This window comes from Orcinus orca, chromosome 10 (assembly GCF_937001465.1).
Source record: "Orcinus orca chromosome 10, mOrcOrc1.1, whole genome shotgun sequence".
Lineage (NCBI taxonomy): Eukaryota > Metazoa > Chordata > Mammalia > Artiodactyla > Delphinidae > Orcinus > Orcinus orca.
The window spans coordinates 92,576,589-92,591,252 of record NC_064568.1 but is presented as its reverse complement, the minus strand read 5'-3'; the positions used below and the strand labels follow the sequence as shown (position 1 = coordinate 92,591,252).

General features: G+C 41.5%; 1 protein-coding gene across 1 annotated transcript in view; it reads left to right on the top strand.

Annotated features, from left to right (window-relative positions):
* The window catches only part of CAP2 (cyclase associated actin cytoskeleton regulatory protein 2), a 136,552-nt gene that overhangs the window by 13,801 nt on the left and 108,087 nt on the right, over window positions 1–14,664 (top strand). Inside the window, exon 2 of the mRNA XM_004273543.3 lies at window positions 13,820–13,941. Within this exon, the coding sequence (XP_004273591.1) occupies window positions 13,821–13,941 (121 nt within the window). The 5' untranslated portion in view covers window position 13,820. The remainder of the gene's footprint in view (window positions 1–13,819; window positions 13,942–14,664) is intronic.

The window sequence follows — 14,664 nt, the reverse complement described above, 5'->3', positions numbered from 1 at the left end:
GAGGCTCATCCTGCCTCTATTTTCTGACCAAAAATAAGAGTCTGATGTGACAAACCATTTCTGCAAGTTTAGTATTGATAAATGAACCAATTCATTGATTGATACAGTGAATCCTTGTTCTACTAGATTTAGAGAAGACATCTAAGAACTAAAGTTCGGGGCTTCCCTAGTGCCGGAGTGGTTAAGAATCCGCCTGCCAATGCAGGGGACACCGGTTCAAGCCCTGGTCCAGGAAAATCCCACATGCTGTGGACCAGCTAAGCCCGTGCGCTACAACTACTGAGCCTATGCTCTAGAGCCTGTGAGCCACAACTACTGAGCCTGTGTGCCACAACTACTGAAGCCCATGCACCTAGAGCCCATGCTCCACAACAAGAGAAGTCACTGCGGTATGCCCCCGCACTGCAAGGAAGAGTGGCCCCTGCTCGCCACAACTAGAGAAAGCCCGCGCGCAGCAACGAAGACCCAACGCAGCCAAAAATAAATAAATAAATTTATTTTTTTAAAAAAGAGAAAAGAACTGAAGTTCTTAATACTTGTGACAGCTCTCCAAAGAGAATGATAGCCCATCACATTTTATTTATTTCTTTTTAGGCAGTTATATCTTTACTCATCTTTCTTGTTCTTCCCTTGGAGGCAACTCACTGTAATACATTACGTGTTTATGTGTATAATAATCAGACAGATAGCACTCTTTGGATCTGTAAATGTATAGTTTTCACCAAGTTTGGGAAGTTTTTGGCCATTTTTTCTTCAAGTACGTTTCCTACCTCAGTCTCTTTGTCCTCTCCTGGAATTCCAGTGACATTAATATTAAACCTTTTAATGTTGTCCCACAGGCTTTTTAGGCTCTGTTCACTTTTTCCTTCAACCTTTTTTCTCTCTGTTCTTTAGACTGGATAATATCTATATCAACTTTATTGATATTTTCCTTTGTCATCTCTGTTCTGCTATTGAGCCCATCCCATGCATTTTTTTACCGTTTATTGTATTTTTCAGTTCTAAAACGTTCACTTGTTTCTCTTTTATAGGTTCTGTGTCTCTGCTGAGAACTTCTATCTTTCCATTCATTTCAAGAATGGTTACCATTATTTCCTGGAGCGTAGTTAAAACAGCTCCTATAAATCTATCGGATAATTCCAACACCTGTGTCATCTTGGGGTTGGCATGTGTTAATTGTCTTTTCCTTTGAGGATTGATCACATTTCCTTGGTCTCTTGCATGTTAGATATTTTTTTATTGAATCCTGGACATTTTGAGTATTATGCTGTGAGAATCAGGTCCTTTCGAAATGCGCAGTTTTTTGTTTTACCAGGCAGTCAACCCAGTTCTGTCTTGCATTCTGTGGGCAGTGGTTCCAACATCATTTCATTTTTCAAAGCCTTTGTTCTGCTGCCTTGGATCCCATGGAAGCACTGTTTAGGGGTTAGCATGGGACTTGAGCAGTGGGACTTGAGCAGAACTTACGTTGTAGTTCAGTTCTCAAAGCCTTTGAATCTGTCCCACACATGCACAGCTCAGGGGCGAGACTGGGGTTTGCACTGGTTCATGCACAGCATCAAGGGACCCCCTTCTTTAGCTCTCTCCTCTCTGGGATTCTTCCCACACTCTCCTGCCCCTGTGAGCCTTTTTTTCCTGGTCTTCTGGCCAGAAAGACTGGGTTTCTTTTGAGGTTTTAGCTGCTCACGCTGCTGCAGTACGGTTTCCCCAAGACGGGGGCCATTCTCAGAGCAAAGCACTGAGAGAAAAGTAAGAGGGAAAAATGACAGGGTTCTGCCTACACTCTTTGGATCACAAAGGTTCCTTTTCCCTGCTCCTCTGGCAATAAGACCAGGTTTTTCTTGGAGAAATTTTAGCTGTCTGTGCTGCTGCTTGCTCGTCTACCATGCAGTTCTGTGACTGCAGCCACTCTTGGAAAAGAAAAATGGAAACAACAAAAACAAGAAAACAAACAACCCAGACTTCCCTTCACATTCTTCCACTTATAGGGACCCCCTTTCTAAGTCTTCTGGCTGAGAAGAAGAGGGTTCTCGTGGAGTTTGTGGCTTGCACCCCCTGTGCAGTTCCAACCTCAAGTCAAATCTGAAGAGAAAAGAGGAGAAAGCCCAGAAATGCACTCCCACATGGGTTCCTTTTTCAAGTTTTGATTGCCCTCCTCAATCCTCCTGCTGTTGTTCATTCTTCAGAGCCAGGAGTTTCTTCTTGCATTTTGAACACAGTTTAGAGATAGGGGGTAGTAAGCTTACTACTTCTGGACTGGCACTGGTAGCCCCTCCTCCTTCCTTATTCCCTTTTGCCTCTGTTTTCCCTGCACCCCACCATTCTTTCCTTTCTTCTTTGCCTTTTTTCTCTCTTTCCTCTTTACTTTGGGCTCCCAGGTCCAAAGAGCAAAAAGGAAGAACTTCGGGCTTCCCTGGTGGCGCAGTGGTTGAGAGTCCGCCTGCTGATGCAGGGGACACAGGTTCGTGCCCCTGTCCGGGAGGATCCCACATGCCACGGAGCGGCTGGGCCCGTGAGCCATGGCCGCTGAGCCTGTGCGTCCGGAGCCTGTGCTCCACAACGGGAGAGGCCAACAACAGTGAGAGGCCCGCGTACCGCAAAAAAAATAAAATAAAAGAAGAACTTCTAGTCTTTTGGTGGTCCACAGGTCTAGTTGAAAACTCTGATTTTGTCACAAATAATAAATCAAAGTCAAGTATGGAAGTAGACCCAGGAGGCTGGAGACACATGAAATAGCAAAAAAAAAAAAAAAAAGTGTTGAAGGAGCACTCTTGGGCCAAATTCATCACCTGGCTATTTGAAATCAAATGATCCCACTTGCATTTGTTGAAAATATCCAGGTATAAAATGGGCCCAGCACTTAAGAACTGATCCTCAGAGTTACTGGATCTGTTATTCAGTTGTATGTAAATCCTACAGTGAATGCTAGAATTTTGAGTTTAGAAGGAATTTCAGCAAACCTAGTACCTTCATTATTCCAGAGAGACATGGCATTCTTAATGCAGAAATGCCAGTTTAATAAAGTAAAACATTTCTAGTCATGTTATGAGAAACAACTGACTATATGAAATGATATCCCCTTTTATGCTTTCAGTCAATAGTGTTTCTGCAGTTTATTTGCTCTATGGCATGCTCTTAGAAGTATAATGTTTGAGATGTTACCATCATTGTGTTTGGGGGACAGGAGAGGTGGTAACACATGCAGTAACAGTTCACCGGTTGAGCACTCACTGGGTACAGATCACAGTGATAAATGCTGTGGAGCTTTCAGAGATAAATTATAAGAATGATACCTGGGCATCACTTTGTAATTCACAAAGTTCACTTTATCACCTCCTTTAATCTTCCCAAGCATCCTGAGGAAGGTGTTATTATTATTAGGTAGAGCTTCAGGTCCCTACTTGAAGCTGCCAGCTATCATCTCATATCACTGTCTGCATTTCAAACTCAGATGTCGAGAACTGAGCTCCCATCTTCATTAGCTGCCTTCACTCCCTATCTCCATTTTTATTGGTACCACCCTATCCCGAAGCAAGACATCTAAGACATCCTACCTTCTCCCTTTCCCTCTCAACCTCATTTAATCCATTTAATCCTTTCTCAGATCTTGCCTAGTCTATACCTCAGATCTTCTTCAATCCACTGTCACTTGCACGGGTGAATTCCCAAGTCTCTTCCCAGCTTTATCTACCACTCGTTCTAACTCCTCATCAATCCCTTGTTCCTTGTGCTTTCTTAGGTAGCTCCTGGCACATAGTGAGTGCTCAATAAGTACTTTCTGGCTGTGATGCCTCCATATGGTTGCATATGCTGGGCGTGGGCTCAGGAATGCCTTCCTTACCTTTCTTCTGAACACCACCTCCTCATCCTTTGAGATTTCGTTTAGCCTCCCTACTTCCCAGGGCTCAGTGAGTACCCACCCTTCTCGACCCCCTGCACACATTCCCACGCGCACCTGTAACATTCCTGTGCAACTCTATTGTACTGTTTCCCAAAGCATGGGTCCTTGTACTCTGAAGTGTGCTGCTTAAAAATGTGTATTCCAGAACCACTGAATTAGTATTGCTGGGAGTGGAGCCCAGGAATCTGCATTTAGGAAGCTCCATTTCTCCCCAGTGATTCTGATGCACAGAAGAGAGAGGAGCAGTGAGAACTGTGCTCTATTCTGTCACCTATCTTGGCCTGTACAACTGGTTCCGGGAGCGAGGGTTGCGGCCATTCAGAGCAACCTCTGGTTAAGTTTAATTACCACCTATGACTTTGTTGGGAGGTAAAACTGGCAAAGTCCCTCAGACTTAACCGATTTTCAACCGTATCTTTATAAAGAGGAACAGTACCTATTTTTGTTTTTCATAGCTTATAAAGGTACAATTTTGCGTACCATAAAATTGGCCCATTTTAAGTGCACAATTCAATAATTATTAGTACATAATGCAACTGCCACCACAATCCTATTTTAGATCATTTCCATCTCTTCAAATAGAAATTTTGTGCCCATTTGCAGTAACTCTCCATGCTTCTTCCCAGCCCTAGGCAACCACTAATCTACTTTCTGTCTCTATGCTTTTTCTAGAGAGTCATTTAAAGGGAATCATAGGATACATGGTCTTCTGGTCTGGTTCTTTCACTTAGCATAGTGTTCTTGAGGTTCGTCCATGTGGCAGCATGTGTCTGTGCCTCATTCCTTTTTATTGATGAATAATAGTCCACTGTATGGACAGAGAGCACATTTTGTTCATTCATTCATCAGTTGATGGACATTTGGGTTGTTTCCATTGTGTGTGTGTGTGTGTGTGTGTGTGTGTGTGTGTGTGTGTGGCTATTGTGACTGATGCTGCCATGAACATTTGTGTACAAGTCTTTGTGTGTGTGGAAATATGCTTTTATTCCTATTGAGTAGGTAACTACAAGTGGAATGGCTGGACAGCATGGTAAATATGTGGTTAACTTTTTAAGAAACTTCCAACCTTTTTCCACAGCAGTTGCACCATTTTACATTCCCACCAGCAATGTAGAAAGGTTACAGTTTCTTTACATCCTTACCAGCACTTGTTATTATCTGTATTTTTGGCTGCAGCCATTCTGGTGGGTATCTTCCCTTCACCTAGGGAATGTATAACCTGGTGGTTACAGATAGAACAGATAACCTAGCAGGCGTCTCATCGTGGTTTTGATTTGCATTTCCCTGATGACTTGATGTTGAGCATCTTTACAGGCAGTGTTGGCTATTTGCATATGTTCTTTGGAAAAATATCTATTCAAATATTTAACCCATTTTTAAATTGGAATACTTTTCTTCTTGTTGAGTTTTAAGTGTTCTTTACATATTCTAGATACAAGGTGAGCAATACTTCTACTTTATGGAGGGACAAAAGGTCCATGGAAACCCTACTCAGGCTGTGGTAGCCTGGCCAGCAGGGACTCCATGGTTCTTCTTTTTCCAGTGCCAGGATGTGGCCCTTGAGGAACTCCTGGAAGCATCTCTTTGACCTCTGCCTCCTCCACAGCCTAAGTAAGAGCAAAAGGGCAGTGTGGGAGCACAGGAATAGAAAGAGTCTGTAATAGCATATAGGAGTGTAGAAAGGTGGTCGGAAGGGGGAAGGGATGGAGCTCCTTTTCAGTAAAGGGGTCTTACCTCACATTTAGCTAAGGGAGTTCCCACTTCATGATGGGAATGTGACAGGGGTCTGTCCAGGTCCCAGTCAGCATTCAGAGTCTATGATTTTATGTCTTTGCCCTTACCCAGCCTCACCACCCCAAGTCAGGGCACAGCACCAGCCTTCAAGATATACTTAGATGTTCCCTGTGGTCTCAGATTCCACTGGACTCTCTTCTGCTGAAATAGCCCAGTCCGCTGTGTCCTGGTATCCTATAGGGCTGGCTGTCCCCAACAGCCAAACTGTCTGCTCCTCAAGGAAATCATGGTCCTTGAGAATAGAGTCTGTGTCTCATCCACTTGTGTAGCTCCAGCAACCAGCACAGAACATGGCTCAAAACATATTTGCATACAATTGTCTTAAGTCATTGAATGAAGAAGAAGGAATGAGTTCATGTATTGGAAGTGAGAAAACTGATACTCAGGTTAAGTGATCTGCCCAGAGTCACACGGTTGTCAGTTAAGGGATTGGGTCTCAAATTAAGATTCTCTGATGCCAAAAATGCTTTTTCCACCACATCAAGCTATGAGTCCCAGCCTCTTATCTTCAGAGATTGTAACTTAGAGGAGAAATATTTATACTACAAGACTGACCAGGGATGGTTCTGAGGAGTGACGCCACCAGCATGGAGAGGGCAGATGGGATGAGGAGGTAATTTCTGTATGTGGTTTGTTTATGTTACCCTTCTGTACTCTACTCTTGATTTGATGGGCATGACAGGAAGTAAATACCTCAAGGGAGGTTATCTCTGATTTGTGAGACAAGGGATGACCTCTTGGAGGGTTGGGATTCGGCGAATGGGTACAGCAGTGTCTAGAAGGGCCCTGGAAGAAGTGGAAATGGCAGAACTGTGGCAGAGAAGAGGGATTGGGGGCCTTCCATTTGGGAAGGGGTGAGTGGTCTCTGTGACGGGCTCTTAGGAACCTGGTGGGGTGTAGAGCTGGGGTGAGGGCCTTTGAAAATCAAGATGAAGTTTGCTTTTTTCTCCGCAGTGGAACATAGAGGCTTTATAGGAATCAGTTGTCTAATCAGGATCTCATATACATTTTCTCCAGCTCTGTGAAAAATTGAAAGTGTTCTTTTACTTGTATAACTCTCTGCTCTCTCCTATTCTGATTACACTGTTTCAAAGCTCAGAGACTCTTGAAACTTCTTTGCAGTAAAAAGAAAATGGTGGCTTTTTTTGCTGTTTGTGAGAAGCGGGCACCAGAAATTCCTATAGGAAACTAAGGGAAAGATATGAAGGCGGGTACCTTGGCGATGTGAATGTGTCTCTTAGTGAAATAACTCCCTGGCTTGACTGAGCAGGACCTGCTTCCAGCCCCCTCCCACTACAGCTGGGCAGAATATGTATTTTAATCACTTTTGATTTTCTAGATTGTGAGCATTTGCTTAGCAGATAGTGAGGACTAACTTAATGAATAAAACAGGCATATTCAATGAGCCAGTCAATGAACGAATGAGTAAATACCATGGTTTGTTTCTTCTATACTGTATAATATTACCCTAATTAGTAATAGTGACTCACAGGATCACTCCCCCCAGTGATTGGTAGTTTCCAGAGAAAAGAAAGAAGATAATTGATATAGTCTCAATAAAGACAAATAACAAACTAGGAAAGTCTGATATGATGATAGTTTAACAAATATTTATTTTGAATGTGGGTGGACTTATAGAGAAAGTCGTCCATTGTGATTATATTGTGCAGAGAGCTCACATATAAGCCAGCTGCCCTGCCTTACCATGAGACATTCTTCAATTTCCTGTCCTTCAGGTCTATTTTCTATGTAATCTTAGGCTTGTGAATTTTGGAATCGCTTGGATCTGGGTTTCCCTTACAGAACCAGGGGAGAAACTCACCACAATTATTTCTGCACCTTTGGCCTAGTGAGAACTTGAAACCAGCAACCTGGAAGACTTAGCTCTTTTATTAACCTGAAAATGTTACCAAAGGAGCATTTACTAGTTTTATGAATTTGCCATGGGAAATTTACAAAACTCTTTGGACAATGTGGAGTTTTAAAAATTTTAAAATCCTAAAGAAAAAGGAGCTATGGAAAGCCCAAATGTTCACATTAGGGGGAGCAAGGGTGCTCTTTCAAATCACAGGAGGAAGCCACTGAGGGTTTCAGTGGGAATAACTAATCTAGTATCTCGTTTTATTTATTTTATTTTTAAATTTTTAAAAAAATTTATTTGTTTTTATTTTTGGCTGTGTTGGGTCTTCGTTGCTGCGCACAGGCTTTCTCTAGTTGCAGTGAGCGGGGGCTACTCTTCGTTTGTGGTGCGTGGGCTTCTCATTGTCCTGGCTTCTCTTGTTGCAGAGCACGGGCTGTAGAGCGCAGTCTCAGTAGTTGTGGCTCACGGGCTTAGTTGCTCCGCGGCATGTGGGATCTTCCTGGGCCAGGGCTTGAACCTGCGTCCCCTGCATTGGCAGGCGGATTCTTAACCACTGCGCCATCACGGAAGCCCTAGTATCTCCTTTTAAATGGAAATTTCTCCTACGAAAATCTGGCTTTCCGCCTGATCTAGGATTATGTCGGTGAGTGGGCAGGTGAGGGAAAGGCAGTGAGTGGTAGCCAATTAATTAGTCAATCAAAAAATATTTATAGAATTCTCCATGTGTGCAGCAGCATGCAGACTCAATGGGAGATACAAAGAAAGTAAGATACAGCCTCAGCCCATGAAAAGCTAGGACAGGTCTTCTTGGGAGGCAAGGTGTGCATGTGCTAGCAGAAAAGATGGCACAAGGCAGTATTTTAATTGGGCAGTCTGTCTTGTAGATACCAAGTGTGTAATACAAATAGGCTGTTATTCTGGGCTTATCACCATTTACTCTGTGCCGTGGTGTGCCAACTGTTCAAAAGCAGCTACGAAAGCTGCTTTTATAACTGGTTAGACTGAGGAGTTAGGGCCTTAGCAGACCCCTTATCCCTGAGCATAAGATGGTTTGGTTGAGAAAGTATGAAGGATGAAGGAGTGTTTTTTTCCAAAAATGGCTCCACAGAGATTATGCTTGTGTCCTTCTCAGAGAACTATTTAAAAGCAAAAGAGTCATTATAAAAATGTTCGGGGTGGGGGGGAACTTTGTGACTACAAAATTACTAATTACCTAGCAAAATTTTTATTTTATAGTAACCATTACACACGGACTTGAGAAAACTCTTTTCGAAATGTTGGAGGAATAAGTACATGGAAGAGGAAAGTGAAATGTTGAAAAAAATAATAATAAGCGTGTACTGACCTGAAGTTTTCAGCTAGTCATTTCCATTGGCCAGACCTAGATGATTGCTTAACATTTCAAGTACACAAAAACTTGATGTAGTGGTATGTAGACCTAACTATTCCCATAGGAGCAATGCAAGATGGGATATCTTCATGACAGTAGCTAACATGTTTGTCACTGACCACGTGCCAGATTTTTTATGTTTTTACATGCATATTTATAGCAATCCTATGTATAGGTAGTACAAAGCAAAACAAAATCAAGCTCTTTTCCCAAAGCCCCCTAGCTAGTAATTCCAAAGCCAGGGCCTCTCTATACTACCCCAGTTAAATATAAGCAAAGCAATTGAGACCTTATAAAAAAGGTTTGAAAGTGTGGGGAACTCTCCCTTTCTGAAAACTGCTGTGAAAAAGGATAGAAATACTGTTTCTCTTCAGGCTTTAAGTGTAGTCATTGGACATTGGACATAAAATTGGACAACGTTAGGGACTAAATATCTGTAATTTAACAATGGGTTTTATAAGATGACCAGTGAAGCCAAAAAAAAAAATTTTTTTTAAACAATGACAGCTACCTTTTTTCCTAGGAAATTGTTTCTAGAACACCTTATTATTACAAGATAGTATATGAGAAAATACTGATTGGCTATATTCTTATTGAAGTGTATGAAGTTTTTGTAAATGTATGCAGTTGATGTGAGAGAAGTTTGAATTCTAAATATTCAGAATGCTAACTTCTTTATTTGAAAGAAACAAACTTGTTTTATAAACTCACCCACAGACAAACAATATGCAATTGCCCGTTCTCCAATCTTTTCTACACGCTTGAAAATCACTTATAAGAAAATATTTGATCAAAAACAAAACATATTACCATGAAAGTTCAGAACATTGGGGATAAAGAGAAGATCCTCCAGAGAGGAAAACACAGGTTACATCTAAAGGCTGAAGAATCAGAATGGCTTTGAACTTCTCAACAGTTGCCTAGGAAGCTAGAAGAAAATGGAGTGAAGCCTTTTAAATTCTGAGGAAAATATCCAGCCTAGAATTCTACACTCAGCCAAACCAGCAGTCAAAATATAGAGATTTTCAGACTTGTAAGGTCTCAAAAAAATTGACCTTTCATGTACCTTTTTTCAGAGGACAATACTCTTCCCGGTTAAAGTGCCCCAAGAAAGAGGATGATAGAGAATCCAAGAAACAGGTGATCCCACACAGGAGGGAGGGCAGGTAGAGGCAGAGCCCAGGTGACAGGTGTGCAGCAGGCCTGCAGAGCAGTCTTGCAGTTGGAGTGATTCTCCAGGAGAGATGCCTCTGAGAAGAAAAAGCTAAGAGAATTCCAAATGTGTTTGGCCCTTTGGAAAGGAGACTTATAGAACTGGGGGAAGAACTTGGAGATGAGTAATTATTTAAGTACAAAGAAAACTGAGAAGCTGAACGACACGGCTCTAGGAAAACAGGTTGTGCAAAACATGGAAGACAATCGTAGCACACCTCATGACTCAGCTGTGAATAATCGTAATTATGTTAACACTGATGATCGGTCACACAAAAATTGTGATATAACGCTATTGGGAGGGGGGACAAGAGGAAATGTGCATTAATGTGCTGCTGGCGATTGGGCAATAGAAAAGTATACCCTCATGTTTTTGGTGGGAGCTCAATGGATAATGCCTAAAACTGAAGAAAATAAACAAGACAGAGATAGAACCATGCTATTCAGAGATAAGGAGGTAATTACTAAAAGAAACAGCAGAAATAATTGAACATGGTTGACGCTCAAGACAGAGAATGAAAGGAGGCAGTCGGGACTGTTGTGTTTTTGTGATAAGCCTTGTAGAACTACTGACTCTGTAAATTCTGTGCATTGTTTGATTTTAAAAAAAACTTAAAAAATGAAAGGGGGAAATTCAAATAAGAAAAAAATGACAAGGATGAGTTACACTTCCCATTAGAAAGAAACTCAAAATACTCAAAAATTAATACAAAACAAGGAATTAAGATTAATCTCAAGTATAATTTCCTAAAACATTAAAAAGAGAAAGTCATGAAATTCTACGTTCCTCTCCCTTTTTCTTTCCACCCATCCTCACACTCTGGTCAAATGTTTGTTTATACTCGATTAGCTGTAGATTATAGGGGAACCTCAGCTTGGGGTTGCCTTCTACTTGAATAGGACGACGAGGAAATCTGGAGGCCAAGTTTGAGCTGCATCATCTAACCCAGTCTCTTGATTCTCTAGCTGTGTATCTGGCTTCTCTTTGCTTCTCCTCAGATTCTTAGAATTTCTTCCATCCAGCCATCCTGCCATATCCCCCTCCTCTGTTGGCTTCCTGATCCAAGCTCATCTGTCTGTCCACCTGGCCCTGACTCATTCCTTAGCCTGACCTTGCCACCTACATTTGCTTTGACTGCCCTATCCATTTCCTCAGCCTAATTCTTAATTCCTGGCTCCCACCTCCTCATCCAAACTTGGCTAAATCCACTTTGGAAAACCAAGGCGAATGGAACTGCCTGGGAAGAATTTGGAGAATCCACAGCTCTGTCCTTTCTTCATTCTTGAGAGCCTGGCTGGCAGCTGAGGGCACATGTGGGGGGAAGTGTGTGTGTGTGTGTGTGTGTTGGGAGAAGAGGGCACAGCTGTCTTGGACTGTGTCATTTTCCCTGGGAATGCTAATGTGTATTTTTGATATCCTGGTATAGTCTTTCTTTTATTTGTTCTTCCGTGTCTCTTAGAAACTGTTCTAAAATTTAAAACCCAGAGGCATCTTTCCAACTTGCATGAGCTGTATTTTGACCTCTTAAGAGGCTGTTGCCAGACGTTAGCTCCTGGTGATTTCACATGAAGTGACATCTGATTCGCTTTTAGACGCATTCCACACCAATCTGCCCAGCCCTGCAGTTTATGGGCTCACTCCTGCTGTCTTTCAACATATGGAGCACTATTAGATAGTGTGAGTTTGAGTCTTGTCAGGGAGGCTGATTAAGCCACAGTCAGGGACAGCAGTCCTATGTGTGAAATGTACCAGGCCTTGCTGAACGGCTCTGGGAGTGGCTGGAGGTGGTTGGTGCTTCTCTGTTGGGGGACAGGGAGCTTGCTAACAAAGCAAACACATTTTTTTCTATCACGGGCTGGGTCTATGGTGGTAACATTTGGCACGTTGAGTAACAGGGAACATAGATAACTGTGAACAGATGGGCAACTATTAAAAGATTTGAGGGGCTTTTATCATTTCTCAATTGGCCTTCACCTACCTACAGGATACCCAGTTCCCGTGTAAGATTACGTAAAGAATTCAATTAAATTTCTTCTTCCTTTTTTTTTTTTTCAATTGCGATGGAAGCAAAAGCTCTGACGTTAAGAGGAAGAGAATAGATGAGAAACTTCTAATTTTGAATCCCCTTGGGATTAGATGCTGATTTCAGCTGCGCAGAGAACACTGCCCCATATTTTGAAAGAATAGCTGCTGGCAGTTTCAGAGGAGATGACTTTCCAAAATAGACAGTGAACTCCCCCATCCGTATCTGGTGACCATCTGACGTTTGGACACAGAAGTACAGAGCCGTCCACATGTCTTGATATGTGTAACCTTGCTTTTAAAAATGGCAATGGCAAGTCATTATTATGCTTAAGCTCAAAACTAGTGGAATACAAAATACAGAAGAGAAATGCATTACCTTGTTCCCAGCAGCAACAGAAAATATTTACACATCTTAGAGCAATAACATTTCTCCATACTCTGGGGCAGTGTTGTCTCTGGTGCAGGAGCATGCGAGTCCTCTTTGGCTCAGAATGATACCAGGAAAGTTCATAAGAGTGAGAAGGACTCCGGACACTGATTAAGATGAGGCATGTTTCCCTCTCTCTGGAGCAGCAGCCTGATTTGGCCCAAACCAGTCATAGGTTGGTATGGTCAGAGTTATGGTACCTGTACACTGGATCTCATGAACCTGGCCAAATTCGATTGGGTTCCATTCCTCAGAGGTGGCCTTAATAACATTACAATCGAGGGCCAATAATTTTAAAGTACTTGTCCTCAAGCTACTCAGTGTAGCTATCTATAATAAAATCTGTTTGGAAGCAGGAAGGACAGATATCCAGCCCCACTTTTATTCTCAGTCCCTTAGCTTCAAAACCCATTTATCCCAGCCAAGAGTGCTGGGTAAATGAAGATCCCTGTGTCCAAAAACAACCCCACCTAAGACTAAATTTTTTCTAGAAATAACTAGCAACAAAGGGAAATAACCATTTTTATTATTTTAAATTAAAACTTCCACCATTCAGAAGAATTGTAATTTAAAATAATTCATCAACAAAAATGCTGGAACAAATTATAATAAGTAGAAGACAGCTCTTGGAGGGGCTGGTCTCTGTTGCCTGCTAAATGATGCAGTTTGATAAACTCATACTTCTGTGCTAGGCTCTTTGGTATAAGGTAATTGAGTAAACAAGAATTATCAGTGGGTTTAGTGTCCCCTGGAGAATGATACTTTAACAGAAAGAATTATTGGAAATAGTTAAAATATTCTGTCACCATTCAGCAGAAACGTTGGTAATGTATGTTCAGAGGCTTTTAAGTAAATACTATGTATAAATTGTATCATAGAACAAAGAAGCATCCAAGGAGACGCTTGATCATGGTGTAAAGAGAATGAATATTTGTGTATTGCAATATGAGGCTTGTAGACATCACTGAAGTGAATAGAAAATAAGCTCAGTATAATTTGTTATTTTTTTTCTGCCCCAAGTTTTATGGGTTTTTGTTTTGCATTTCACCTATTTTCCTGACATGTAGAAGTGCTCTCTAGGTAATTAAAGCCGTAGCCATTCCGAATAATTTCTGTTTTCCTTCCTGCTGATGGTAAGTTTAATGGTGTCAGCTTGCTAATCCTTCCTGATGCTCACATGGCCTCCATTTGTGCCGGTGTTTTCCTAGGATGGCAGAGATGCAGGGGCTTATGGAAAGACTGGAGCAGGCCGTCGGTCGACTGGAGTCGCTGTCTGCAGGGTTACACCGGCCTCCTGGGGACTGTGGGGAAATTAACGGTGTCAGCGGAGGTAGGGCCACAAACTGTTGTCATTACTGATCTCTATGTGGGTCAATTAATTTTGTCCCCATCATATAGTTCTCATGAAATATTTCTATCAACTTTAACTCCCCTACTCCTTCCTTTATATGTGACCGTGACATTAACCAGATGCAAGCGATCCCTGAAAAAGAGAAAGAGAAAAAGAAAAAAGTCTCAACCCACAAGCCACAAAAATTTCCTGTATCTGTGCATGTTAAGAGCATAATCCATGAGCCAAATGTCATTATTCTTTCGTTTTAATGTTTATGCTGCTCTTCCACACTCAGTGACTAAATATATTATCTAAGTAATTATCAAAAAGAAACTAATGTTCCTTATTAGAATGTAAATTGGAAGGAATTATTATTCTGCACATTTTAATTTTAAAGAGAACAAGTCATTAAATTTAAGAACTGCAGTTTTAAAGGAAGAGAGTCTGATGTGAAGCCAAATATTACTTCGATGTAACATGACCACATCACATTGTTTTACTTTTGCTTATTCCTTACCAAACACGTTTTTTAAATTATATGCTAATACCACAATTTTTAAAAAAGATTTTAAAAATTATGTGATCAAACTTATAAAAAGTTAACTACTTCTTTAAAAAAAATACCACGCACGGCCAGCTCTCTACGTTATCTACAGTCATTTTTCCAACTTCTTCTTCTCTAAGGTTGCAGATTTAGCAAATAAAAATACAGGATATCCA